Source organism: Tribolium castaneum, chromosome 5, assembly GCF_031307605.1.
Source record: "Tribolium castaneum strain GA2 chromosome 5, icTriCast1.1, whole genome shotgun sequence".
In the NCBI taxonomy this organism is placed as follows: domain Eukaryota; kingdom Metazoa; phylum Arthropoda; class Insecta; order Coleoptera; family Tenebrionidae; genus Tribolium; species Tribolium castaneum.
Genome location: NC_087398.1, coordinates 4,487,280 through 4,511,380, shown reverse-complemented (window position 1 = coordinate 4,511,380; position 24,101 = coordinate 4,487,280). Strand labels below are relative to the sequence as shown.

The 24,101-nt window shown below is 32.8% G+C and overlaps 5 protein-coding genes and 1 non-coding gene across 7 annotated transcripts in view; 3 read left to right on the top strand and 3 right to left on the bottom strand.

The window, feature by feature from the left end:
* Window positions 1-24,101, top strand: part of LOC657024 (glutamate receptor ionotropic, kainate 2) — a 318,038-nt gene that overhangs the window by 268,866 nt on the left and 25,071 nt on the right. The window lies entirely within an intron of this gene.
* On the bottom strand, window positions 160-15,437 carry LOC656686 (sodium channel protein Nach). The gene is made up of 7 exons (XM_015980331.2): window positions 15,316-15,437; window positions 15,067-15,273; window positions 14,704-15,015; window positions 14,185-14,660; window positions 2,241-2,421; window positions 2,089-2,195; window positions 160-2,032 (listed from the first exon to the last, which is right to left on the bottom strand). Exons 1-7 carry the CDS (start codon window positions 15,435-15,437, stop codon window positions 1,791-1,793), a joined length of 1,647 nt encoding a protein of 548 aa, XP_015835817.1. The 3' UTR covers window positions 160-1,790.
* Window positions 165-1,568, top strand: LOC103313166 (zinc finger protein 99). The gene is made up of 4 exons (XM_008195695.3): window positions 165-304; window positions 357-607; window positions 661-744; window positions 800-1,568. Exons 1-4 carry the CDS (start codon window positions 173-175, stop codon window positions 1,389-1,391), a joined length of 1,059 nt encoding a protein of 352 aa, XP_008193917.1. The 5' UTR covers window positions 165-172; the 3' UTR covers window positions 1,392-1,568.
* On the bottom strand, window positions 15,592-15,673 carry TRNAS-AGA (transfer RNA serine (anticodon AGA)). The gene has a single exon. It is a non-coding gene; the product is annotated as a tRNA-Ser (tRNA).
* LOC656765 (general odorant-binding protein 69a) lies at window positions 16,248-17,317 on the top strand. 2 transcript variants are annotated; one of them, XM_015980359.2, is made up of 6 exons: window positions 16,248-16,517; window positions 16,565-16,640; window positions 16,693-16,784; window positions 16,831-16,933; window positions 16,980-17,044; window positions 17,094-17,317. In XM_015980359.2, the coding sequence occupies exons 1-6, from the start codon at window positions 16,464-16,466 to the stop codon at window positions 17,109-17,111; spliced, it is 408 nt and encodes a 135-aa protein (XP_015835845.1). In that variant the 5' UTR covers window positions 16,248-16,463; the 3' UTR covers window positions 17,112-17,317. The 2 variants fall into 2 exon arrangements, with proteins under 2 accessions (XP_015835845.1, XP_008193918.1); XM_008195696.3 differs by having other exon boundaries at window positions 16,278-16,517; window positions 16,980-17,317.
* Window positions 17,313-21,612, bottom strand: LOC656853 (uncharacterized). The gene is made up of 11 exons (XM_015980361.2): window positions 21,455-21,612; window positions 21,325-21,406; window positions 21,183-21,271; window positions 21,037-21,136; window positions 20,918-20,982; window positions 17,946-18,026; window positions 17,822-17,897; window positions 17,686-17,774; window positions 17,530-17,632; window positions 17,417-17,481; window positions 17,313-17,360 (listed from the first exon to the last, which is right to left on the bottom strand). The coding sequence occupies exons 1-11, from the start codon at window positions 21,536-21,538 to the stop codon at window positions 17,343-17,345; spliced, it is 852 nt and encodes a 283-aa protein (XP_015835847.2). The 5' UTR covers window positions 21,539-21,612; the 3' UTR covers window positions 17,313-17,342.

Genomic DNA, 24,101 nt, shown 5'->3' with positions numbered 1-24,101 from the left:
AATAAAAATGTACTTTATTTACGCGCTTACGTAATACAAGACACTGGTATTACAATTTTGATTACGCACCGTATGCACATTCGGTTGCGTTAACATGAGTGTCATTTGATTTCAAATTCGTTCTTGTGCACAGTTCTCCCGAGTTTTTTTTTCAATTGCCAGAGTTAATAAAATGGAGCAGTTAATTTGTAGAACTTGCCTCAAAACCAATCTTTCCTCCACGAATTGTGTCCAGATTTACAATTTGGTCGAGACAAATCAAATGACGATCAAAGACATGTTGGAGTTATTTATGCCCGAAATGGTAGGTTATTTGTGGCTTTTGGTACAAAAATCGACCACAGAACGAATTCTAGGACCTGGACTTATTCGAGGGTGAAGTAGTGATGTGCGTTCAATGTTCCGACTCCTTGAGACGGGCTTACCTTTTCAAAGACACTTGCTTGAAGACAGAGGAACGCATTTACGATTACTTGCAACAGTACGACATTAAACTGGGCAAAAAAATTAGTTTGAGAAACATTATAACGCACAATCTGGCGGGAAGCAAGGACTTGGGCGATTTTAAAGTACCGGAAGGTTATTTAACTTCGGTGCAAGACAGCAGGTTTGTATAACATATTTTTTATTTCTTATGTGGCATTTGCAATTACAAGGCAGTTACCTAAACAACACAGTGATAAAACCGGAAAACCCAGAGTTAGGAAAATCACGTAAGAGGAGTCATTCAAGTGGTACAAAAAAGTAAACTTTATACACACACCATAAATTATTTTCGTATTATGCCACTTGTTTGCAGATCTAAAAGCGATAACAGTTCGTTAAAACGCAGCTACACGTGCGACTTATGCGAATACAAAGCCTACAGATTAGACTTACTTAACACCCACAAACAAAAACACGACAAAAACATGTTGAGCGTGAAAGAATACAAGTGTGATTTTTGCACCTACACCACTTTGCGTAAACGGGCCTTGGACCGACACTTATTCACTCACAAGGGCAAATCGCCACATTTGTGCCAAATCTGCAACAAACCGTTTGCGGAAAAATACCAGTTAAAGTTACACATGATCACACATACGGGAAAAGAGCTTCCACATAAGTGTGACGAGTGTGGCAAAGGCTATTTGACCAAGTCGTATTTAAAACAGCATAAGGAGACGAGACATTTGCCCGAAAAATGCACAGAGTGTGATGATGATGAGTGTGGACACGCAACTAGGTGCTATAAGTGTAATTTGTGCGAGGCTAGTTTTACCGATAGGAGAGGGCTTGAGGCGCATACTTTTACACACACGGGGGGCGAATTGCCCTACAAGTGCCCCCACTGTAGTTTCAGCACGGCCTGGAAGGGCAATTTGAAAAAACACCTCAACAATAAGCATTAAGAAGGGGTTTTGTGACGCTACACGGATAGATGGCAGCACTGATATTTCGTTGAAGAGGGCCACGTTTTTGCTTTATTGGAGTATTATTTATTTATTTTTTCTGTCCTGATTAGCAATGTCAGAAAGTTTCAGAAATTGTTTTTTACGTTTTTGGAAACTAAACGAGTTGGTAAAGCGTTTTATTGTTTTTTTTGCGTTCTATATCAGATGGATACCTAAATACCCAGTTCCTAGCCCGCCTAAGTTTTGAGAATATTGCTGTATTTATGTAACAGTGAGGACAAGGCAAGCCAAAAAAATTTTTTTACAGTGCCTTAAGTTAGAAATACGGACTGATAGTTCGTGACTTCTTTGCTGAATTTTTAAATAAATATAAATAATAAATTAAAAAAAAAATTTCTACGAGTTCGAGTTGCTCCTTCGCCTCAGATTGAATCTGTTATAATTCGTGGGTAGATGTTTCGGGTTGAGAATTTCGTCACTGTGGGGCTTAACCTGCACGAAGCGCTCCTTTTTTTTCCTCGCAATCTCATTCTTTTGTCTCACATCGATAAGCAACCGTATTGTGAAGAAATAAACCAGTTCTATGGCCGAAACAAAACTGAATCCGGTGAAAAGCCCCAACAAGCCGCCATAAAACGCTGGAAAAGAAAACACAAAGAGTTAAACTGACACGCGAAATGGCACTTAGACGCACCGAGGAGCGTGTGCCAGCTGAAAATAACGTCTCTCCTGTTTTTCGTTGCCACCAAATCGTTGAAATAAACCCGGACTACGCTTTGATCCTTAATTACTATTCCCCCGCTGAAACTCTAATTGAAAAGGCACGCTAGCGCGTGTCGCACTTACTATAAATTCAGTTGATTGCTGGAATACTCCCTTGTGAAGACTCCAGACGAGGCTTCGCCCGCATATTCGACGTAATCGCAGTCCGGGAGGCATTTTCGGCAAATTTGCTGCTCGGTGCCCCATTTGTGGTCGGGTCCAATGCGGGAAAAGTCGTACCCCGGCACTGAACTCATCAGCAGCTCTGCAAAAGGCACAGCTTTCACACTGTTCGCGTTAAAAAAAGCTCACTTTAAGCTGTCTTTAAAATGAATGGGTATTACCTATCTACCATTCTTGGTGGAACAGTGGAACTGTTTTGATCGTTACCTATGCAAAATGATCTGGGGAATCGATTGGCATCGAAAAAATTGCCAAATTCCCAATAGTTTTTTAGTTATGAATTTTTTAAAATTTTACCAATTTTTGCATTTATCTGCAATTTGCTCAAAAACTATTAGTCGGAGAACAATAATTTTTTTTTTTAAATAGATACTTCAAAGAGCTTTCCAACGATAATAAACTTCATGGGGTTATCTCTGATACTTCCGGAGCTATTGCTCAACAAATGTTCCGGGTACCCAAAATCCACCAAAATCGCGACAAAAATTTGAAAAATCAAACATCAAAAAATCGAACGTATGGACTTTTTTGGACTTTTAACAACTCTAGAGAGTTATAAAAGCATATATAAATCCGAAAAAGTATGATACAACGAATTTAAAAAAAAATAATTTTTTATTTTCTTGAAGGTAAGTGTAAACTCAGGAATTTTAGCAAAAAAAATGAAATTTTTAAATCTCATGAAATGTTTGTATTATACAGAAAATGAGCCGCTGAATTCAATGGAACAAACCGCATTGCTCTACGACTTTTAGTTTTTGAGTTATGAATTTTTTTGTTGGATAAAATTTTCCACTATGACAAATGGCTACCCTAAATTTGGGCAAAAAATTTTAAAATTTTAATTCTTGTGAAAAATTGATATAATATGTAAAATGAGCCGTAGAATTCAATCGAACAAACCGCAATGCTCTACGACTTTTAGTTATTTTTTTATGAATTTTTTTAATGAAAAACTTTGATCGCCTCTGTAGCCGGAACCGTTGCCCGGAGCGGCTCCGGGTTTAATCGAAAAAATAGAGAAAATTAAGCGCTATCAGATGGTTTTTTGTTTGTTGCTCTAGATCTTACAATTTCCGAGAAAAACGCAAAAAAAGGTTTCCATTTTCACTTTTTTTCAATTTTCAACCGCCAATTACGGCGAAACTATTAGAGTTATCGAGAAACGGAAAAATCGGGAACAATCGGAATAAAAAACTCTACAAAATGGCATAGGACTCAAGGCGATATCTCGCAAAAAAATTTTAAATTTTCAATCGCCGATTACGGCCAAACTAAAAGAGCTAGAAAAAAACTCTTTTTTCCATCGTAAAGAGGACATCAAAATCTATAAGATAGGATAATTTTTATTCGATTCTAAGACACTTTTAAAATTGACCATTTTGAAGGGGGGGGTGTTAATTTTTTTTTAATTTTTTTTATTATCCCAATTACGACTAAACTATTTGAAAAAGTGGAACTGTTTTGATCCTTACCTATGCAAAATGATCTGGGGAATCGATTGGCATCGAAAAAATTGCCAAATTCCCAATAGTTTTTTAGTTATGAATTTTTTAAAATTTTACCAATTTTTGCATTTATCTGCAATTTGCTCAAAAACTATTAGTCGGAGAACAATATTTTTTTTTGAAAAAAATAGATAATTCAAAGAGCTTTCCAACGATAATAAACTTCATGCGGTTATCTGTGATAGTTCCGGAGCTATTGCTCAACAAATGTTCCGGGTACCCAAAATCCACCAAAATCGCGACAAAAATTTGAAAAATCAACCATCAAAAAATCGAACGTATGGACTTTTTTGGACTTTTAACAACTCTAGAGAGTTATAAAGGCATATATAAATACGAAAAAGTATGATAGAACGAATTTAAAAAAAAATAATTTTTTCATTTTCTTGAGTAAGTGTTATCACTCAGGAAATTTTAGCAAAAAAAAATTAAATTTTTAAATCTCATGAAATGTTTGTATTATACAGAAAATGAGCCGCTGAATTCAATGGAACAAACCGCATTGCTCTACGACTTTTAGTTTTTGAGTTATGAATTTTTTTGTTGGATAAAATTTTCCACTATGACAAATGGCTACCCTAAATTTGGGCAAAAAATTTTAAAATTTTAATTCTTGTGAAAAATTGACATAATATGTAAAATGAGCCGTAGAATTCAATCGAACAAACCGCAATGCTCTACGACTTTTAGTTATTTTTTTATGAATTTTTTTAGTGAAAAACTTTGATCGCCTCTGTAGCCGGAACCGTTGCCCGGAGCGGCTCCGGGTTTAATCGAAAAAATAGAGAAAATTAAGCGCTATCAGATGGTTTTTTGTTTGTTGCTCTAGGTCTTACAATTTCCGAGAAAAACGCAAAAAAAGGTTTCCATTTTCACTTTTTTCAATTTTCAACCGCCAATTACGGCGAAACTATTAGAGTTATCGAGAAACGGAATAATCGAGGACAACCGGCATAAAAAACTCTACAAAATGGCATAGGACTCAAGGCGATATCTCGCAAAAAAATTTTCAATTTTCAATCGCCGATTACGGCCAAACTAGAAGAGCTAGGAAAAAACTCTTTTTTCCATCGTAAAGAGCACATCAAAATCTATAAAATAGGATAAGTTTTATTCGATTCTGAGACACTTTTAAAATTGACCATTTTGTAGGGGGGGGTGTTAACTTTTTTTAATTTTTTTTTATTTTTCCAATTACGACTAAACTATTTGAAAAAGTGGAACTGTTTTGATTCTCACCTATGCAAAATGATCTGGGGAATCGATTGGCATCGAAAAAATTGCCAAATTCCCAATAGTTTTTTAGTTATGAATTTTTTAAAATTTTACCAATTTTTGCATTTATCTGCAATTTGCTCAAAAACTGTTAGTCGGAGAACAATAATTTTTTTTGAAAAAAATAGATAATTCAAAGAGCTTTCCAACGATAATAAACTTCATGGGGTTGTCTCTGATAGTTCCGGAGCTATTGCTCAACAAATGTTCCGGGTACCCAAAATCGACAAAAATTGCGACGAAAATTGAAAAATCAAACATCAAAAAATCGAACATATAAACTTTTTTTGGACTATTAACAACTCTAGAGAGTTGTAAAGGCATATATAAATACGAAAAAGTATGATAGAACGAATTTAAAAAAAAATAATTTTTTCATTTTTTGAGTAAGTGTTATCACTCAGGAAATTTTAGCAAAAAAAAATTAAATTTTTAAATCTCATGAAATGTTTGTATTATACAGAAAATGAGCCGCTGAATTCAATGGAACAAACCGCATTGCTCTACGACTTTTAGTTTTTGAGTTATGAATTTTTTTGTTGGATAAAATTTTCCACTATGACAAATGGCTACCCTAAATTTGGGCAAAAAATTTTAAAATTTTAATTCTTGTGAAAAATTGATATAATATGTAAAATGAGCCGTAGAATTCAATCGAACAAACCGCAATGCTCTACGACTTTTAGTTATTTTTTTATGAATTTTTTTAGTGAAAAACTTTGATCGCCTCTGTAGCCGGAACGGTTGCCCGGAGCGGCTCCGGGTTTAATCGAAAAAATAGAGAAAATTAAGCGCTATCAGATGGTTTTTTGTTCGTTGCTCTAAGTCTTACAGTTTCCGAGAAAAACACAAAAAAAGGTTTCCATTTTCACTTTTTTTCAATTTTCAACCGCCAATTACGGCGAAACTATTAGAGTTATCGAGAAACGGAAAAATCGAGGACAACCGGCATAAAAAACTCTACAAAATGGCATAGGACTCAAGGCGATATCTCGCAAAAAAATTTTCAATTTTCAATCGCCGATTACGGCCAAACTAGAAGAGCTAGGAAAAAACTCTTTTTTCCATCGTAAAGAGCACATCAAAATCTATAAGATAAGATAAGTTTTATTCGATTCTGAGACACTTTTAAAATTGACCATTTTGAAGGGGGGGGTGTTAATTTTTTTTAATTTTTTTTTATTTTTCCAATTACGACTAAACTATTTGAAAAAGTGGAACTGTTTTGATTCTCACCTATGCAAAATGATCTGGGAAATCGATTGGCATCGAAAAAATTGCCAAATTCCCAATAGTTTTTTAGTTATGAATTTTTTAAAATTTTACCAATTTTTGCATTTATCTGCAATTTGCTCAAAAACTATTAGTCGGGGAACAATAATTTTTTTTGAAAAAAATAGATAATTCAAAGAGCTTTCCAACGATAATAAACTTCATGGGGTTGTCTCTGATAGTTCCGGAGCTATTGCTCAACAAATGTTCCGGGTACCCAAAATCGACAAAAATTGCGACGAAAATTGAAAAATCAAACATCAAAAAATCGAACATATAAACTTTTTTTGGACTATTAACAACTCTAGAGAGTTGTAAAGGCATATATAAATACGAAAAAGTATGATAGAACGAATTTAAAAAAAAATAATTTTTTCATTTTTTGAGTAAGTGTTATCACTCAGGAAATTTTAGCAAAAAAAAATTAAATTTTTAAATCTCATGAAATGTTTGTATTATACAGAAAATGAGCCGCTGAATTCAATGGAACAAACCGCAGTGCTCTACGACTTTTAGTTTCTGAGTTATGAATTTTTTTGTTGGATAAAATTTTCCACTATGACAAATGGCTACCCTAAATTTGGGCAAAAAATTTTAAAATTTTAATTCTTGTGAAAAATTGATATAATATGTAAAATGAGCCGTAGAATTCAATCGAACAAACCGCAATGCTCTACGACTTTTAGTTATTTTTTTATGAATTTTTTTAGTGAAAAACTTTGATCGCCTCTGTAGCCGGAACCGTTGCCCGGAGCGGCTCCGGGTTTAATCGAAAAAATAGAGAAAATTAAGCGCTATCAGATGGTTTTTTGTTCGTTGCTCTAAGTCTTACAGTTTCCGAGAAAAACGCAAAAAAAGGTTTCCATTTTCACTTTTTTTCAATTTTCAACCGCCAATTACGGCGAAACTATTAGAGTTATCGAGAAACGGAAAAATTGAGGACAACCGGCATAAAAAACTCTACAAAATGGCATAGGACTCAAGGCGATATCTCGCAAAAAAATTTTCAATTTTCAATCGCCGATTACGGCCAAACTAGAAGAGCTAGGAAAAAACTCTTTTTTCCATCGTAAAGAGCACATCAAAATCTATAAAATAGGATAAGTTTTATTCGATTCTGAGACACTTTTAAAATTGACCATTTTGTAGGGGGGGGTGTTAATTTTTTTTAATTTTTTTTTATTTTTCCAATTACGACTAAACTATTTGAAAAAGTGGAACTGTTTTGATTCTTACCTATGCAAAATGATCTGGGGAATCGATTGGCATCGAAAAAATTGCCAAATTCCCAATAGTTTTTTAGTTATGAATTTTTTAAAATTTTACCAATTTTTGCATTTATCTGCAATTTGCTCAAAAACTATTAGTCGGAGAACAATAATTTTTTTTCAAAAAAACAGATAATTCAAAGGGCTTTCCAACGATAATAAACTTCATGGGGTTATCTATGATAGTTCCGGAGCTATTGCTCAACAAATGTTCCGGGTACCCAAAATCGACAAAAATTGCGACAAAAATTGAAAAATCAAACATCAAAAAATCGAACATATAAGCTTTTTTTGGACTATTAACAACTCTAGAGAGTTGTAAAGGCATATATAAATACGAAAAAGTATGATAGAACGAATTTAAAAAAAAATATTTTTTTCATTTTCTTGAAGGTAAGTGTTATCACTCAGGAAATTTTAGCAAAAAAAAATTAAATTTATAAATCTCATGAAATGTTTGTATTATACAGAAAATGAGCCGCTGAATTCAATGGAACAAACCGCAGTGCTCTACGACTTTTAGTTTTTGAGTTATGAATTTTTTTGTTGGATAAAATTTTCCACTATGACAAATGGCTACCCTAAATTTGGGCAAAAAATTTTAAAATTTTAATTCTTGTGAAAAATTGATATAATATGTAAAATGAGCCGTAGAATTCAATCGAACAAACCGCAATGCTCTACGACTTTTAGTTATTTTTTTATGAATTTTTTTAATGAAAAACTTTGATCGCCTCTGTAGCCGGAACCGTTGCCCGGAGCGGCTCCGGGTTTAATCGAAAAAATAGAGAAAATTAAGCGCTATCAGATGGTTTTTTGTTCGTTGCTCTAAGTCTTACAGTTTCCGAGAAAAACGCAAAAAAAGGTTTCCATTTTCACTTTTTTTCAATTTTCAACCGCCAATTACGGCGAAACTATTAGAGTTATCGAGAAACGGAAAAATCGAGGACAACCGGCATAAAAAACTCTACAAAATGGCATAGGACTCAAGGCGATATCTCGCAAAAAAATTTTCAATTTTCAATCGCCGATTACGGCCAAACTAGAAGAGCTAGGAAAAAACTCTTTTTTCCATCGTAAAGAGCACATCAAAATCTATAAAATAGGATAAGTTTTATTCGATTCTGAGACACTTTTAAAATTGACCATTTTGTAGGGGGGGGTGTTAATTTTTTTTAATTTTTTTTTATTTTTCCAATTACGACTAAACTATTTGAAAAAGTGGAACTGTTTTGATTCTTACCTATGCAAAATGATCTGGGGAATCGATTGGCATCGAAAAAATTGCCAAATTCCCAATAGTTTTTTAGTTATGAATTTTTTAAAATTTTACCAATTTTTGCATTTATCTGCAATTTGCTCAAAAACTATTAGTCGGAGAACAATAATTTTTTTTCAAAAAAACAGATAATTCAAAGGGCTTTCCAACGATAATAAACTTCATGGGGTTATCTATGATAGTTCCGGAGCTATTGCTCAACAAATGTTCCGGGTACCCAAAATCGACAAAAATTGCGACAAAAATTGAAAAATCAAACATCAAAAAATCGAACATATAAGCTTTTTTTGGACTATTAACAACTCTAGAGAGTTGTAAAGGCATATATAAATACGAAAAAGTATGATAGAACGAATTTAAAAAAAAATATTTTTTTCATTTTCTTGAAGGTAAGTGTTATCACTCAGGAAATTTTAGCAAAAAAAAATTAAATTTATAAATCTCATGAAATGTTTGTATTATACAGAAAATGAGCCGCTGAATTCAATGGAACAAACCGCAGTGCTCTACGACTTTTAGTTTTTGAGTTATGAATTTTTTTGTTGGATAAAATTTTCCACTATGACAAATGGCTACCCTAAATTTGGGCAAAAAATTTTAAAATTTTAATTCTTGTGAAAAATTGATATAATATGTAAAATGAGCCGTAGAATTCAATCGAACAAACCGCAATGCTCTACGACTTTTAGTTATTTTTTTATGAATTTTTTTAATGAAAAACTTTGATCGCCTCTGTAGCCGGAACCGTTGCCCGGAGCGGCTCCGGGTTTAATCGAAAAAATAGAGAAAATTAAGCGCTATCAGATGGTTTTTTGTTTGTTGCTCTAGGTCTTACAATTTCCGAGAAAAACGCAAAAAAAGGTTTCCATTTTCACTTTTTTTCAATTTTCAACCGCCAATTACGGCGAAACTATTAGAGTTATCGAGAAACGGAAAAATCGAGGACAACCGGCATAAAAAACTCTACAAAATGGCATAGGACTCAAGGCGATATCTCGCAAAAAAATTTTCAATTTTCAATCGCCGATTACGGCCAAACTAGAAGAGCTAGGAAAAAACTCTTTTTTCCATCGTAAAGAGCACATCAAAATCTATAAGATAAGATAAGTTTTATTCGATTCTGAGACACTTTTAAAATTGACCATTTTGAAGGGGGGGGGTGTTAATTTTTTTTAATTTTTTTTTATTTTTCCAATTACGACTAAACTATTTGAAAAAGTGGAACTGTTTTGATTCTCACCTATGCAAAATGATCTGGGGAATCGATTGGCATCGAAAAAATTGCCAAATTTCCAATAGTTTTTTAGTTGTGAATTTTTTAAAATTTTACCAATTTTTGCATTTATCTGCAATTTGCTCAAAAACTATTAGTCGGAGAACAATAATTTTTTTTGAAAAAAATAGATAATTCAAAGAGCTTTCCAACGATAATAAATTTCATGGGGTTGTCTCTGATAGTTCCGGAGCTATTGCTCAACAAATGTTCCGGGTACCCAAAATCGACAAAAATTGCGACGAAAATTGAAAAATCAAACATCAAAAAATCGAACATATAAACTTTTTTTGGACTATTAACAACTCTAGAGAGTTGTAAAGGCATATATAAATACGAAAAAGTATGATAGAACGAATTTAAAAAAAAATAATTTTTTCATTTTTTGAGTAAGTGTTATCACTCAGGAAATTTTAGCAAAAAAAAATGAAATTTTTAAATCTCATGAAATGTTTGTATTATACAGAAAATGAGCCGCTGAATTCAATGGAACAAACCGCATTGCTCTACGACTTTTAGTTTTTGAGTTATGAATTTTTTTGTTGGATAAAATTTTCCACTATGACAAATGGCTACCCTAAATTTGGGCAAAAAATTTTAAAATTTTAATTCTTGTGAAAAATTGATATAATATGTAAAATGAGCCGTAGAATTCAATCGAACAAACCGCAATGCTCTACGACTTTTAGTTATTTTTTTATGAATTTTTTTAATGAAAAACTTTGATCGCCTCTGTAGCCGGAACCGTTGCCCGGAGCGGCTCCGGGTTTAATCGAAAAAATAGAGAAAATTAAGCGCTATCAGATGGTTTTTTGTTTGTTGCTCTAGGTCTTACAATTTCCGAGAAAAACGCAAAAAAAGGTTTCCATTTTCACTTTTTTTCAATTTTCAACCGCCAATTACGGCGAAACTAGAAGAGCTAGGAAAAAACTCTTTTTTTCATCGTAAAGAGCACTTCAAAATCTATAAGATAGGATAAGTTTTATTCGATTCTGAGACACTTTTAAAATTGACCATTTTGTAGGGGGGGGGTGTTAATTTTTTTTAATTTTTTTTTATTTTCCCAATTACGACTAAACTATTTGAAAAAGTGGAACTGTTTTGATTCCTACCTATGCAAAATGATCTGGGGAATCGATTGGCATCGAAAAAATTGCCAAATTCCCAATAGTTTTTTAGTTATGAATTTTTTAAAATTTTACCAATTTTTGCATTTATCTGCAATTTGCTCGAAAACTATTAGTCGGAGAACAATTATTTTTTTTGAAAAAAATAGATAATTCAAAGAGCTTTCCAACGATAATAAACTTCATGCGGTTATCTGTGATAGTTCCGGAGCTATTGCTCAACAAATGTTCCGGGTACCCAAAATCCACCAAAATCGCGACAAAAATTTGAAAAATCAACCATCAAAAAATCGAACGTATGGACTTTTTTGGACTTTTAACAACTCTAGAGAGTTGTAAAAAGCATATATAAATCCGAAAAAGTATGATAGAACGAATTTAAAAATAAATATTTTTTTCATTTTCTTGAACGTAAGTGTTATCACTCAGGAAATTTTAGCAAAAAAAAATGAAATTTTTAAATCTCATGAAATGTTTGTATTATACAGAAAATGAGCCGCTGAATTCAATGGAACAAACCGCATTGCTCTACGACTTTTAGTTTTTGAGTTATGAATTTTTTTGTTGGATAAAATTTTCCACTATGACAAATGGCTACCCTAAATTTGGGCAAAAAATTTTAAAATTTTAATTCTTGTGAAAAATTGATATAATATGTAAAATGAGCCGTAGAATTCAATCGAACAAACCGCAATGCTCTACGACTTTTAGTTATTTTTTTATGAATTTTTTTAGTGAAAAACTTTGATCGCCTCTGTAGCCGGAACGGTTGCCCGGAGCGGCTCTGGGTTTAATCGAAAAAATAGAGAAAATTAAGCGCTATCAGATGGTTTTTTGTTCGTTGCTCTAAGTCTTACAGTTTTCGAGAAAAACGCAAAAAAAGGTTTCCATTTTCACTTTTTTTCAATTTTTAACCGCCAATTACGGCGAAACTATTAGAGTTATCGAGAAACGGAAAAATCGAGGACAACCGGAATAAAAAACTTTACAAAATGGCATAGGACTCAAGGCGATATCTCGCAAAAAAATTTTCAATTTTTAATCGCCGATTACGGCCAAACTAGAAGAGCTAGGAAAAAACTCTTTTTTCCATCGTAAAGAGCACATCAAAATCTATAAGATAGGATAAGTTTTATTCGATTCTGAGACACTTTTAAAATTGACCATTTTGTAGGGGGGGGGTGTTAATTTTTTTTAATTTTTTTTTATTTTTCCAATTACGACTAAACTATTTGAAAAAGTGGAACTGTTTTGATTCTTACCTATGCAAAATGATCTGGGGAATCGATTGGCATCGAAAAAATTGCCAAATTCCCAATTGTTTTTTAGGTATGAATTTTTTAAAATTTTACCAATTTTTGCATTTATCTGCAATTTGCTCAAAAACTATTAGTCGGAGAACAATAATTTTTTTTGAAAAAAATACATAATTCAAAGAGCTTTCCAACGATAATAAACTTCATGGGGTTGTCTCTGATAGTTCCGGAGCTATTGCTCAACAAATGTTCCAGGTACCCAAAATCGACAAAAATTGCGACAAAAATTGAAAAATCAAACATCAAAAAATCGAACATATAAGCTTTTTTTGGACTATTAACAACTCTAAAGAGTTGTAAAAAGCATATATAAATCCGAAAAAATATGATAGAACGAATTTTAAAAAAAATATTTTTTTCATTTTCTTGAACGTAAGTGTTATCACTCAGGAAATTTTAGCAAAAAAAAATTAAATTTTTAAATCTCATGAAATGTTTGTATTACACAGAAAATGAGCCGCTGAATCCAAAGGAACAAACCGCATTGCTCTACGACTTTTAGTTTTTGAGTTATGAATTTTTTTATTGGATAAAATTTTCCACTATGACAAATGGCTACCCTAAATTTGGGCAAAAAATTTTAAAATTTTAATTCTTGTGAAAAATTGACATAATATGTAAAATGAGCCGTAGAATTCAATCGAACAAACCGCAATGCTCTACGACTTTTAGTTATTTTTTTATGAATTTTTTTAATGAAAAACTTTGATCGCCTCTGTAGCCGGAACCGTTGCCCGGAGCGGCTCCGGGTTTAATCGAAAAAATAGAGAAAATTAAGCGCTATCAGATGGTTTTTTGTTCGTTGCTCTAAGTCTTACAGTTTCCGAGAAAAACGCAAAAAAAGGTTTCCATTTTCACTTTTTTTCAATTTTCAACCGCCAATTACGGCGAAAGTATTAGAGTTATCGAGAAACGGAAAAATCGAGGACAACCGGAATAAAAAACTCTACAAAATGGCATAGGACTCAAGGCGATATCTCGCAAAAAAATTTTCAATTTTCAATCGCCGATTACGGCCAAACTAGAAGAGCTAGGAAAAAACTCTTTTTTCCATCGTAAAGAGCACATCAAAATCTATAAGATAGGATAAGTTTTATTCGATTCTGGGTTCTTCAAGGGGTTATCTCTGATAGAACGAATTTTTAAAAAAATTATTTTTTCATTTTCTTGAAGGTAAGTGTTATATATATATAACTCAGGAAATTTTAGCAAAAAAATCAAATTTTTAAATCTCATGAAAAGTTCGTTTAATACAGAAAATGAGCCGCTGAATAATAACTTAAAATGGAAAGAAGACTAGAGTATTTTAGTCAATAAATAAAAAATATAAATATGCGTATGGTGGTAATGCCATCACCCAAGTGCCAGAGTTTTCAGGTCGCATCTACTCAATAAATTGAGTAGATTATGTTAACAATGTTATCAAGGGGTCTGCGTGAAATTTGTTATTCTGAGACGTTATTTTATTCTTTTTAGGTAATTTTTTGGTGTTCTTTTTGTGTTTTTTTTTTTTCGAAAAATTCATACTTCTGTGGTCGGTCAAGCACTGAACGTCCCTCAAATTGCAAGTGCGCGTTTTGGGGTAGGTCCCGGTTTCGTGTTGGTAATAAAACGGGATACAACCACAATACTGCCGACTCAGATTCATCCTGCACTCGATTATGCAATTTTGGAAATTATAATGAACGAAATTGTGGAGCTGCGATTCATTATTGAAGAGACACTTCCTCTTGGAGACATCTATCCCCCGAATGCTCTCAGTGGAGTATGTCTTCGAGGGGGTGACCCCGATCAAGTTGATGATCCCCTTCTCCGTCAGGAGGTTCTGGATGCCCCAGTCGGGGTACACGTACGAGTTGTGGATGAGCACTCTGTGCCCGATTGCGGCGATTTGGGTGCCGAAGTAATCGGCAGGGTAGCTATTGACCAGGACCTCGAGGGCCGTCAAGTAGCCGCAAGCTGAGACTCGTCGGGGGTACGCGGGGATTTTGTTAGCTAAAGCTCTGTACAGTTGAGGCTGGGATTGAGTTTATGGTTCTGACTCACCCCCCGAAAGTGTGGTTTTTGAGGGCGTAGTAGTTGAAGGCGCAGCAGTAGCCTTCGGTGGTTTTGATCGGTTCGAAGAGGCTTTCGCACCGTTTTTCCTCGCCTTTCCACTTGCACCGCTGCAAGAGTTCGCTGCATTTGGGAGCGAGGTATTTCATCACGTCCTCAATTGGGTACTCGTTGTAATCTAGAATGTCCTGAAGCCGGGAGTAATTCCTCTGGGGGATGTTTTTGTTGTTATTGTAAATCAATTGAAACACGATTCGGAGATCATTTGCCAGTTCCTCTGTCGTGATACAGTATGCTTTGTCCCTTAGTGCAGTATTTTTAACAATAAATTAAAATTGTGTGTTGGGAACTCACAATTCTTCGGCTAAAGCCACAGCCCGGCGTTTTAAAATTTTATTAAAGCTGCAGATGGTCACTGCAGGAAATGGGTAATTCCAAATCGGATAATGAGTCGAGTCTGTGACCAGCAAAGTCGGGTTCTCTTGGAAGTTAATCCAAGCCAGTAGCAACAAAACCACGGCCGAAATCAGCGAAATCGTGACAATAGTCGTCCAAAAAACCCTATTATTGATTTAAAAAAAATCGCAATAATTGTATAATTACCGTTCGAGTAATATTCGTTTAGGGAGAACAATAAACCGGTAACCATGCAGGGCCGTATTTAAACAAAACTGTTTCCCTTCATATTTTAGCATGGCCCAGAATGAGAAATGCTTTTGCGGCATTTTGTTCGATTTTCCAACCGGTTATGACTGATTTATTCATTATAATTTAACAGGGTGGGCAACGACAGGTTGATTCTAATCGATTTGTAATTAGAATAGTAAATAATGTTTCATAAATAAATAATTAATGCGTGGAAAAATAAAACAAGTGAACCGCAGTCAGTAGGATTCGAACCTACGCTCCCAGAGGGAATCTGATTTCTAGTCAGACGCCTTAACCGCTCGGCCATGACTGCTTGACACTATCTTTCTGTTTCAACAATAATTTGAAGAAAACGTTAATTTTAATAATATTTTCTATTCAAATTAATGTTTATCACACCTAACAAAGTGACAAAATACAACGTAACGTTTTTTTTTATGTATTCAGATAATAAAATTTAAAATGGATCAAAATATGTATTAATTAATAGGAATTCTAGAATTTCTAATATCATGTTGCTTAAATGATGCTTAAATGGTGTTTTGTGCAAAAATACGTCATAGGAGCTTCTAGTTTATCAGTTGGATGTTTCTTCTTATCAATTATCAGTTTATCACTAACAATGGGATGTTTCAAGACTTTTGAATCATCCTGTAGAGAAAAACAATTATACAAACGCTGATTTCTGTGTGATTTTGTACAAACAAATCAAAAAAATAATCAAGTAACAATACATCAATAATTAATTACATAGTCAATTACACACTTTGTGTTCGTGACTCATTTTAGTAATTCTGTGAGGAGTGATTGATTTTTGATTTTTTTAAACAATAAAAAAAAATTTTTAATGATTTTTAATTCTTTAGGTTTAGGTAGATGTGAAGTCAAGTTTTTGAAGCGTAGCCTAAAAACCAAAATTATTTTAAGTGAATTAATTGCTATTTACATATACTTTCAAGGATTTTTGCGCAATTTGTAAATTTACGGTGTTTCAATTGCCGAAATTATTTATTAAGGAACCACCCATTAATTATTTCGGGAAGTTTAAATAACACAATTCTATAAAAGGCAAAACCTCATTCACATACCGGTAACAACTGAAGATGATCAGATATTACATCGTGCTTCTTTTATATTTTTTTGCCCCCCCAGTTCTCGTAAGTAATTATTAATTATAACCGTACGTATAATTATGTGGTGTCAGGGCATTTCTGAAGAAATGCAAGAACTGGTAAACCAACTGCATTCAACATGCGTTGCAGAAACTGGAGTTTCGGAAGGTGTGACAACTAATTAATTAAAACCAAATTAATTACGATTTATTTTAATTAGATTTGATCAACAAGGTTAATTCGGATAAAGTAATGATCGATGACGAGAAACTCAAATGTTACATCAAATGTCTATTGACTGAAACTGGTTGTGTAAGTTTTTATTTTTTCAAAACAGTGGTTATAATTAATTTTGTAGATTAGTGACGATGGTGTTGTGGACGTTGAAGCCACTATAGCCCTCCTCCCTGAAGACATGAAAGCTAAAACAACCCCCGTGATTAGGTCTTGTGGGGCCAAAAGTAAGTAAAAGATTTTTTTTTCAGAAAAAATTACAGGAAATTTCAGTGGGGGCCAACCCTTGCGAAAGCGCCTGGTTGACCCACAAGTGCTACTTGGAGACAAGTCCCGCGGTAAAAGGTCAAAAATCAGGGGGCGCAATTTTTAATATATTTTTTTCAGGACTACGTGTTGATCTAATGACCCTAAACTGTTTATTACTGATAAATAAAACCTGCACGTTGATTCAATGATTATTTGAAACTCCTTCCCTTCTAGGCGAAAAAGTACATTTTGCTTGCATTTGTAAATTCGTGACTTTGTCTTGTATTTTTTTTAAGTTAGTTTTATAATTGTATTTTAATGTGTACATGTGTTTTTTGGAACAAATAAAAAATCGAATCCTGGGCAAGCCCTTTATTTTCCAACCTGTCACACTAGAAAGTAATCCTGCAACAAAAATTCATTCGGCAACTGCCAGAATGCTAATTGAGTTGCAAACTCACCTCCGGATCCTCCTCATACCAGCATTTGTTCGTCAGAAAGGCATTATCGCACGCGTTCGCCCCGACTGAAATCCGGAATCAAATTAATTGCTTTTAACAAAATTTCTACCAACTTTTCGTGCCACATTTTCTCACAATCGGTTCGGCTTTCGCCTGATACTCCTCCGGCAAAACGGCAATTGTGGCCTCAACATCGATAATGCCCTCGTCATCGATCTACAACCAATTTTTCACTCAAATTAGAAATAAAACTAAACAACTGTGTATACGCAAGCCATTTGCTCCATTATACACTTCATATAGCACTTGAGTTTGTCGTCGGGGGCGAAGTTCCCCTTCCGGGCACTTTCTATCGCGTCTGTGAAACATAATGGTGATTTATAATAAGGGATGGTTTTTTATCACCTTCGGACACTCCGGTCTCGTCCACGCATGTGGCATGCAGGGTGTTGGCCAGTTCTTGCATCTCCTCGGAAATGCCCTGAGGATTGAGTGAAGTAAGGGCGCAAATAAGCTAAATTGTACTCACGAAAACGCGCGGAAATAAGCACGAAATGAATATTAAGAGCAATGGAGACATTTTGAATGCGGCAGAGATTTCCACGGATATTTATGTCCTTTCGTTTCCTCTTGTCAGTTTGTAATTAAAAAGGACAAGACAAACGTGCTATTACCATTTTCCCGAGGTGGAAATGCACTCATTAGCAATTACATTGTTTGAAAAAATGAGAAGTGCTCGGATGATCTTGATTCTCACATAAGTAATTAAAACTATTAAAAATTCTGATTTGTAACGTTTTATGAGCGGAAACTTTTGATTAAGGATTGATTTTCGGGTGAAATTCGGAATGGATGATTATTTTTGGCATTCTGGGCATTAGATTTTTTGAGAACCGACGATTTCTCACACAAATCGTGCGGAGAATCCAAATCCCTTATCATTTTTCATTAAGACGTAACATTTTCTTATTTAGCTTTAGGCTTTCTTTCTCCAACGGAAAAACTACAAAAATTGCAGGAGCGTTTTTTTTTGTCGTAAAATTTTTGTTTGACATTTTTACATATTTGGGTTATATTTTTAACAATAAATCGATTTTACGATTTTCGGCTTTTTTTTGGTAAATATGTGTCTTAAAACAAAGAATTTTTTGTTGAAGTAACCAAACCTTTGGTAGGTGTCTGGTTTGTGGTTAAAAAAAAAAAAAATTTTGGAGGGACAGAAAATTATTTTTAATGCTGTTTACTGTATTATTACATTAAATTTTTTTATTTGGATCGATTCGTTGTACAAGTTTCAAGGATTTTCAGGCCGGATTTACGTCTTTTTCCGCTTGCATACACGGAAAAATTGCTTATACAAGTGTTTCGTCAAAGAAAACATCTTTTTTACTATAATCTGATCATGTTTCGAGTAATGCGATATCCAAAGACTGGATCTTTTCTGTTTACCTGATGAAGAAAGGTCGCTAGAATGTAAACACCGGATCGAAGCTCGATAAATCTTTGGAGATAACTTGAACAATTTTATTTAGGGGTGTATTTAATAATAATAATTTTGTAACGGGGTGTAAAGTTTGCATTTTTCAACGTATGTAGTTCAGTTGGTAAAAAATTAAACAGAAAAACGAGGTTTTTATGGGTTTTTGTGTTTTTTACGTGCAACTTTTAACCTATAACTCGCTCGCATTACAGCTTGATAGTGGAAATTTCATTTAATTTATTCATTATTTATCTACTTATTATTTACTTTTCTGTTTATTTATTTAGCATTATTTAAGGGGATTTAGTTTAAATAGCAATTGCTGGACTTCGCTTCCCCAGTAGTTTCGTTTATCATCTTTTAAAATAATTGATACTAATAAAACGTAATAACGTAAGAAACATAAAAAAATGTTATGTTTGGTCTAATTTCTCTTTTCGGTTTAAGAAGAGGTCAAATAATTTTTTTTTTGCAAATTTAATTAATTAATAATAGCATAGTAGTAGTCTTTATTAGAGAAAAAATGAGAGATAGCAAAATTTAGCTTAAACGGTTGATTAAATAAATTAATGTGGGATTAAAATTTGAAAATTATTTTTTTCTTAAGTCTTAGTTTTTGTGGTTTTTCAGCTCAGTTTATTTAGACAATAAATTCAAAAACGTGTTTACAAAGCTTGAAAAAGTAAGAATAACTCCTTTTTCCACTTTTTTGTCAATTTTTAAAACTATTCTCGACGAAATTTTGCCCAAAAACAAACTAAATCGAGCGAAACACGCAAAGTTTTATTTTATTTTTGTAATTTTGAGGCGTGTTTTGTCAAAACATTAATAATTTTCACTTGTTTTGTGGATTTTAGAAATTTTTTCTGATCAAATCTTGTAAATAAGTACCTAGCAGATTGAAAAATGCACGGTAGGCGTCCGTTTATGGACGCGGCATTTTTATTTTGGGTGACTGTACATCACAATTCAAATAAAGACAATATATTATTATTATTATTATTTTTGTTATTATTATTATTATTATTATTATTATTATTATTATTATTATTATTATTATTATTATTATTATTAAATAAAATGAATCAAAAGTAAAAGCAGTTATCCTTTTTGTTATATTTATTTTTAGTTAAAAATTGTTTTTTACACATTTTCCACCATTTTATGGTCCATTTAAATTTACTTCTTCTGCCATCTTCTAAAAAAGCTTCTTTCTATAAAATATGTTGCTGTTGACGTCGAGTTTAAGGAAGAAATCGTAAAACTGAACGTATTTTCAAGTATTATACGAAGATTCACTGAATAAGCGTCAGAATCTGAGTTTGATTATGTAACCAACAGTGAAAGCTTCAAAGCTCAAATTAGAAAGAGGCAATAAAAAAATAATAAATAAAAATGATTTCTCTTAATATATTAAATAAATTTCGTATAATTTCTGATATGACTAGATCTGAATTAACTTGCTCATAATGATTATGGGAATATCCTTTATTTCCATATCACAAACAAATTATTAATAAAGGTCTAAAGTGATGGTTGTTATTAAAAAAAACATGATGCTTTCAAAAACTGATAATTTATTATCAAAATAACAAATATTTTTTGTCATGAATTTGTTCATAGTTCAACAATTAATTTCAATAATGATGTTAATGAATAAAATCCTAACGCTTAAAAATCATCACCATCATAAAATGACTATGAATCAAAGCAGTAGTTGCACGTGAAATTAGCTCAGTTCGGCTAACAACGCTTTCATTGTTCGAATTGTGCCTTTTGTGAAGTGTTTGTCTTTGTGATTGTGATTTATAAGTCAGTTTGCGAATTTTGTTTGTTTGGTGGCAGGAAAAACAGAAATTCGGTAACAGTTAACTACAATTTATTAACAACTAAATGGTGTCACTCAATAAAGTTAACTAAATCTAGATTTGTTGTCGTAAGCCCGCGTTGTCATTAAGGAACGAAATACATCTGAAAAAAATAAGTTAGTCACTTCGTACGTTTGACGAAACTTTGCTTACGTCTGGATTTGACTTTTGGTAACATTTATTGGCTAACCAGGCAGTCTCACAAGGATTTGCTCCAACTGTTTTGGGAAAAATAGTAAGTTTGGTGATTGAAACAAGAGGGGAAAATTTACCTTCAGTGCAGCCTCTGACCGTACTGGCAATTTTGTCGGCCAGTTCTGGGGGCATCACTGCAATAACGGCCTCGCTGTCCACTTTTCCATCGTCGGTCATCTGTGTCACACTTTATAGAAACGTTCGAAAAAATTAGTTTACTTACACAACCCATTTGGTCAAAAACGCACTTGAAGTAGCACTTGAAACTGTCATCTTCGGCGAAATTCCCCTTTCGCGCATTTTCAATTTGGTCTTAAAGCGTTCTTTCAGTTTTATCACAAAAGAAGTTTTTATTTGTTGCTTACCGTCCGTGGCCCCAGTCTCCCCCGTGCACGTGTTGTGCAAATTGTTGATAAGCTCCTTCATGTCGTCGTCCATTTCAATCGCCTAAATGCATCATCACAACTTTGAACTTTTCGCAACTACTCTACTTACAAAAATCTCGACGAGACACAAAGCAAACAAGACGTAAATCACCCGAGTTTTGTACATGGTGCCTCGCTTTGGAAACTGCTTCATTCATTCATTCATTCAGTCGTTTTGAATATTTATGTGTTGCTAAACCCCGATAATTTGCATACATTATCTCGGCTTAAAAAATCCGAGCACGTGATTTTATTGTTGTTATTGATTGTTATTGATGCTTTCTTATTCCGGGAAATCGCCAAATTACATTGCTGGAGTTGGTAATTAATTCCAAGGCTTCGGAACCACAAACGGTTGCGTTTATGGTCGAGTGCATGCGAAAACGCGCATTTGTCGGCAAAAACTGCTGTTTTGAGAAAATAGCAAGCGGGGTGCGTGTGCCATAAAAATTTATTTTATGCCGAGATTATACAAAGTGTTTTATTTGAAGGAAAACTGCGAGGGTTTGCAGTCGATGAACCGGATTTTCTCCGTAAAAAATTATAGACTTGGCTTTTAATTTCAACACAGTTTCTGTATTTTTATTCCGTATCTTTATTTTACTCAAAAAATGAATTGGGGGTTTTGCGCAGTAAAAGCTGAAGCTGCTAAAAATTTAAAATTGCTACTAATGAGAAATTAAGTTCTAAGTTTAGAATAGAATATACCTACCTGAAAAATCGAAAATCTAGAAAATAAAAAACTTGACTCAAGGTAAAATTTTTACATTTTTGAATTTTTAATTTTTGGTCAAAAGAAGGTTTTTCGTTTCTGATATTTCGTGATTTTGAAAAGTAGTTTTCTCAGTTTATTTGCTTTCGTTTTTAACAATTTTAACAGAATAACATGTATAGAGTCTCCCAAATGTATTATATTTTTACTGTAGAAATATCGAAAATTAATAATCACAAAGAAATGATGAGTGTTTTCTTTTAAATACTTCATTTTTTATACAGTATGAGGAATAAACCGCAGTTTAAATGTCGTGCACCAGATTTCCTCTAGATTTACTCTGATTTAAAGAATGATTTCCCTGATTTCCTTTAATTTTTTCAAGATATTCTCTAATTTTTTAAAATGATTTTTCTTGATTTTCTTAAGTTCTCTGATTTTTTTCTGTTTTTATTCCTCAGTTCTCTACAATTAAAATTAATGAGGAATAAGTCATTGAAAAGTTTTTTTATTATTACTATTATACTTTTTTATTACGTTTGGTACCTTAATGCAGTTTTGTCCAAAAATACTTTTGTCGTTGGTTCAAAAATTAACAAATAAAAATATAGTTTATTTTTGTTGTGTAGCTCACATTTTTAATTCTTATCAAACTATAAATTGCGAGTAAATTAACTAATTAATTAATTACTAATTAAACTAATCCGAATGACTTGTCAAATTAATAGCGAATTAGAATTTGAGTGATACAACGAACAAACTTTTTTTTTGGGTCTAGCGATAATTTTTTTATGCATTTTGTCTTAATTAAATAATTTTAATTATAAGAAATTGTAAAAAAATTAGAAAAAAATTATTTAAGAAAAAAAATGTGTTTAAATGATATTAAAATTCTGAAATATTGAATAATAAACTCGAATAAAAAAAATAAAACGGCCTAGGATTCGACCTGAAAAAATGTTCAAATTTTGACAAAACTTCAATTTTTAAATATTTATTAAATTAAACAAATGTTGTATCGAACAAACTTATTTTTTTTCTAGATTTAGCTGCGTTTTTTATGCATTTTGTGCACAAACAACATTTGTCCTTTACGAAAGTCACTTTTTGTCAAGAAAAATAATAAACGTTTTTGTTTCGGTGACTTACTTAATTAATTTTAATTATAAGAAGTTGTATAAAAATTCTGAAAAAAATCAGTCATCATAGAAGAAAATATAAAGTATTTACAGTAGCAAACGTCCATTTTATTTGGTATTTAAAATTGTGAAAAATTGAATAATAAACTCGAACCAAAAAAATTAAAACAATCTAGGACTTGACCTGAAAACCTGAAAAAATGTCTAAATTTTGACAAAACTTCAACCTCTAAATATGTATCATGTTAAACATTTTTTTTAAGATCGAATAAATTCCTCGGAAGTGACCACATTATTGTTACATTACTACTTTATAATACTTTAAGATTCACCGTCAATTTTTTTTTTTGGTAAAATACCAAGACAATAACAATTATTATTTTTGTGTAAATTACATCCGAGATCAAAGATTTTGCTTCTATTTTCTTCGTAATATCCAAAAATTACTTTTACTCAACAGGGAAATATTGTCTGATTTATTCTGGGTCGCTCTAGTTTCTCGGAATATTAGCAGCTGTTTCGGTATTTTTTATCGATGTGTATCTTATTTAAATAATCCCATTTTATTGCAGTTTTTGTGGCTTTCATCCCCGTTAAAAATGTCCACAAATGTGTTAGTCAATTTCGCGAAACGAGAATTCAGTTATTTTAAACGAAATAAAAATTAATGGCTTATTTCCGTCCTCAATGACATTATTTCGTGCAATTTCCAAATTATACGTTGGCTTGTAAAAATAGAAGACTCGTGTTTATTGTGATTGACTTGATTGTATTTGCCGTCGGAAAACAAGCTCGTAGTAATTGTCGGCAACTGATAAAATCATCAGATTTTTCCGATAAATTGACATCCCTTGATATTGAAGAGC

Excerpts from the sequence above, each read along its gene's own strand:
- LOC103313166 (XM_008195695.3), top strand. The coding sequence starts at position 173 with ATGGAGCAGTTAATTTGTAGAACTTGCCTCAAAACCAATCTTTCCTCC. Across the intron at positions 305-356 it reads AGTTATTTATGCCCGAAATG|GACCTGGACTTATTCGAGGG; the intron begins GTAGGTTATTTG and ends AACGAATTCTAG. Across the intron at positions 745-799 it reads CATTCAAGTGGTACAAAAAA|ATCTAAAAGCGATAACAGTT; the intron begins GTAAACTTTATA and ends ACTTGTTTGCAG.
- LOC656686 (XM_015980331.2), bottom strand. The coding sequence starts at position 15,437 with ATGCCGCAAAAGCATTTCTCATTCTGGGCCATGCTAAAATATGAAGGG. Across the intron at positions 2,196-2,240 it reads AGCAATCAACTGAATTTATA|CGGGGGAATAGTAATTAAGG; the intron begins GTAAGTGCGACA and ends TTAGAGTTTCAG. Across the intron at positions 2,033-2,088 it reads CAGCTGGCACACGCTCCTCG|CGTTTTATGGCGGCTTGTTG; the intron begins GTGCGTCTAAGT and ends TTTCTTTTCCAG.
- LOC656765 (XM_008195696.3), top strand. The coding sequence starts at position 16,464 with ATGATCAGATATTACATCGTGCTTCTTTTATATTTTTTTGCCCCCCCA. Across the intron at positions 16,641-16,692 it reads AGAAACTGGAGTTTCGGAAG|ATTTGATCAACAAGGTTAAT; the intron begins GTGTGACAACTA and ends TATTTTAATTAG. Across the intron at positions 16,785-16,830 it reads TATTGACTGAAACTGGTTGT|ATTAGTGACGATGGTGTTGT; the intron begins GTAAGTTTTTAT and ends TTAATTTTGTAG.
- LOC656853 (XM_015980361.2), bottom strand. The coding sequence starts at position 21,538 with ATGAAGCAGTTTCCAAAGCGAGGCACCATGTACAAAACTCGGGTGATT. Across the intron at positions 21,137-21,182 it reads TTTTTGACCAAATGGGTTGT|ATGACCGACGATGGAAAAGT; the intron begins GTAAGTAAACTA and ends AGTGTGACACAG. Across the intron at positions 17,633-17,685 it reads TAATGGAGCAAATGGCTTGC|ATCGATGACGAGGGCATTAT; the intron begins GTATACACAGTT and ends AATTGGTTGTAG.